At 41.7% G+C, this 2,625-nt stretch overlaps 1 protein-coding gene across 1 annotated transcript; it reads right to left on the reverse strand.

Annotated features, from left to right (window-relative positions):
- Positions 1-1,634: 1,634 nt before the first annotated feature.
- LOC108354625 (cytochrome P450 6a9-like) lies at positions 1,635-2,624 on the reverse strand. The gene has a single exon (XM_017605800.1). It carries the CDS (start codon positions 2,622-2,624, stop codon positions 1,635-1,637), a length of 990 nt encoding a protein of 329 aa, XP_017461289.1.
- Position 2,625: the final 1 nt, after the last annotated feature.

Here is a 2,625-nt window from a genome sequence, read left to right on the forward strand (position 1 = left end):
ACTCTGCTTACATAACGAGTTCGAAGAACAAAATTTAGACAAACAGTTGCCCATCACTATCCAATCTAGTGCAACTTCTGCAGCTGAAAACTGAGCTGGAAGGAGAACATAGTCTAGAACATTGTCTAGAAGTGAGAAGGCGTCTGTGGATTTATATTCGTGCGAGAGGGTCATTGGTAAGAAGTGGGGGGTAAGAAGTTGAGGCTGAGCAATCCGGGCAANAACATTGTCTAGAAGTGAGAAGGCGTCTGTGGATTTATATTCGTGCGAGAGGGTCATTGGTAAGAAGTGGGGGTTGAGGCTGAGTATATGCCGCTGGATTTATACAGGCGTAGTTAGACCGATTATTCTCTAAGGTATTATATTTGGTATGGTAGCCTGTCTTGGATAAGTCCTATAATATTCATCTACTCAACAGAGTACAAAGGATTAGTACGATCTGCATCAAATGATGCTTTCAATATCTCTTTGAACCTTATAGATATAGATGGCATCTCGTTCTGCGCTTCTTTAAAAGAGAAAGGTCAATGGAATTCGGAATTACAGGGTCACTCCTGTATTCTGGAAAATTATAGTTTTTTTTCGGGTTACCCAGACCGTTGTGTTGAAACTCTGGTTCCGGATAGAAACTTCGCCATGAAAATCCTTAGTAAGGAGGTGTGCATAGAAAACTATTATCCTCCACCCGGTAGTATATGCAGTANATTCGGAATTACAGGGTCACTCCTGTATTCTGGAAAATTATAGTTTTTTTCGGGTTACCCAGACCGTTGTGTTGAAACTCTGGTTCCGGAAAGAAACTTCGCCATGAAAATCCTTAGTAAGGAGGTGTGCATAGAAAACTATTATCCTCCACCAGGTAGTATATGCAGTCATTTTCACAGATGGTTCAAAAATGAACGGCGGAGAGGGTATGCCCTTCGCCGCTAGCAAATTGCTTTAAACTAACTACGATCTGTCGAAGAAAAACTTGTCCTGTGTGGGATCTAAAGAGGCAGGATATATCTCACACAATTGGTACTCCAATAGACGTCTGTCTTATAGGTAAACACGCAGAACGGCTCGGAGTGCCATACCCTAAATGCCGCAAAAGTTGGAAAAACAACGAGGAGTAGGAGACCTTCTCTGTAACTATCCCGCATTATCGACCTTGACGAATTGGCAGATTTAAACTTTAGGTGCCTGACGAATTTCCTCAAGGATTCAAAATGGTTCAGCAAGCGAGGGTGAAAACTCCCTGCGTAGCAGTACCAGCCAAATCTACCTATCTGTCTACTCATTTATAAAGCGCCTTGTTGGACTACTCTCGGAATAGAAGAATATAATGAATAGAAACTCCATCGGCCATCTCAGTGTCTTAAAATCTTAAGCAAATGACTAATGTCAGTGAATTAAAGCCCAGCAAAAGTGATTCATTTTTGTAGGAAGTAGAACTATTTTATTGCCGAATATAGGTGTTATCGAATTGTTTGCAGAGGCGACCCCTAGGTTAAGCATACACATTTTTTTTTTCAAAATTGCCTTGCAAAAATACTTTGGACTCACTCAGGGGTGTATAGCGAACTTTTGTTTGTTTGCCTGTAAGATTGTACGACGTAATGCCCATCATTATCGACTCTATCATTTAGTCTCACTTATGTACCTGTGATAACCTGATCCAAATAGGTCATTTCCATCATCGCCTCGTAAGTCAACTCGCCGCTGTACTTCTCCAGCACTTTGACGATTTCAGCTCTCAATTTCTCCTGCAACTGCGGATTCTTGGCCAACTCATATAGGCCATAAGTCATATTACTCGAACTGGTCTCAAATCCAGCAGCAAAGAAGATGAATACCTGTGCAGCCATCTCTTCGTAAGTCAACATAGGTTTACCGTTTTCGTCCCTAGTATTTTTCATCTCAATCAGCAAGTTAATAAAATCGTTACGTTGAATTTTCTGCTCCTCACGCAAACGCACCGTGTCACGCACCAGCCGTATTATAAACTCTTCAACCTCTTTGGTTGTGCGCCTAAAATATTTTAATATCTTAAATATCCCCGAATAAGTGATCAAAAACAAGCGCAGGCGTATTGAAAGAAAATTTGGATAGAAAATTTGCCGTCCAATGCGCCGAAATTCTACATTAGGATCTTTCAAACTATTGCATTCTACACCAAAGGCACAAGTGCCGATAACATCGGTAGTATAGCGTCCCATCATGTCGTGCAGCTCAATAACACCGTCCTTGGCTTGCGTCAATTCCTCGCTGAAGGCCTCATCAAGCTGACGTGCCACCGCCACCAGTGTGGGAAACATAAACTTCATTTTGGCCGATGTGAATGTGGGTGAAAGTTTGATGCGCAATGGGCGCCACCTCTCACCGTGCAGAGCAAAAAGATTTGCGCTGATTGAATTGCCAAGATCGGCACTATATTGAAAACGATCGGTGAATTTATTGAAATCTTTAATAAGAATAGCCTTCACCAAATCCAAATCGAGTATTACCAATAATGGTTTGGTGAAGATGTATGTACCAACAAATTTGGCCTTGCCACGAAATTGCTGATAGGCATCGCTCACAATTTCCGATCTGCTTATGCTACGCAGGCGAGAGATGTTACCAAATAGAAAGTTCATTTTCATC

The sequence above is a fragment of the Rhagoletis zephyria genome, unplaced genomic scaffold (assembly GCF_001687245.7).
Source record: "Rhagoletis zephyria isolate East Lansing unplaced genomic scaffold, Rhagoletis_zephyria_1.1 Rzeph_scaffold_37641, whole genome shotgun sequence".
Lineage (NCBI taxonomy): Eukaryota > Metazoa > Arthropoda > Insecta > Diptera > Tephritidae > Rhagoletis > Rhagoletis zephyria.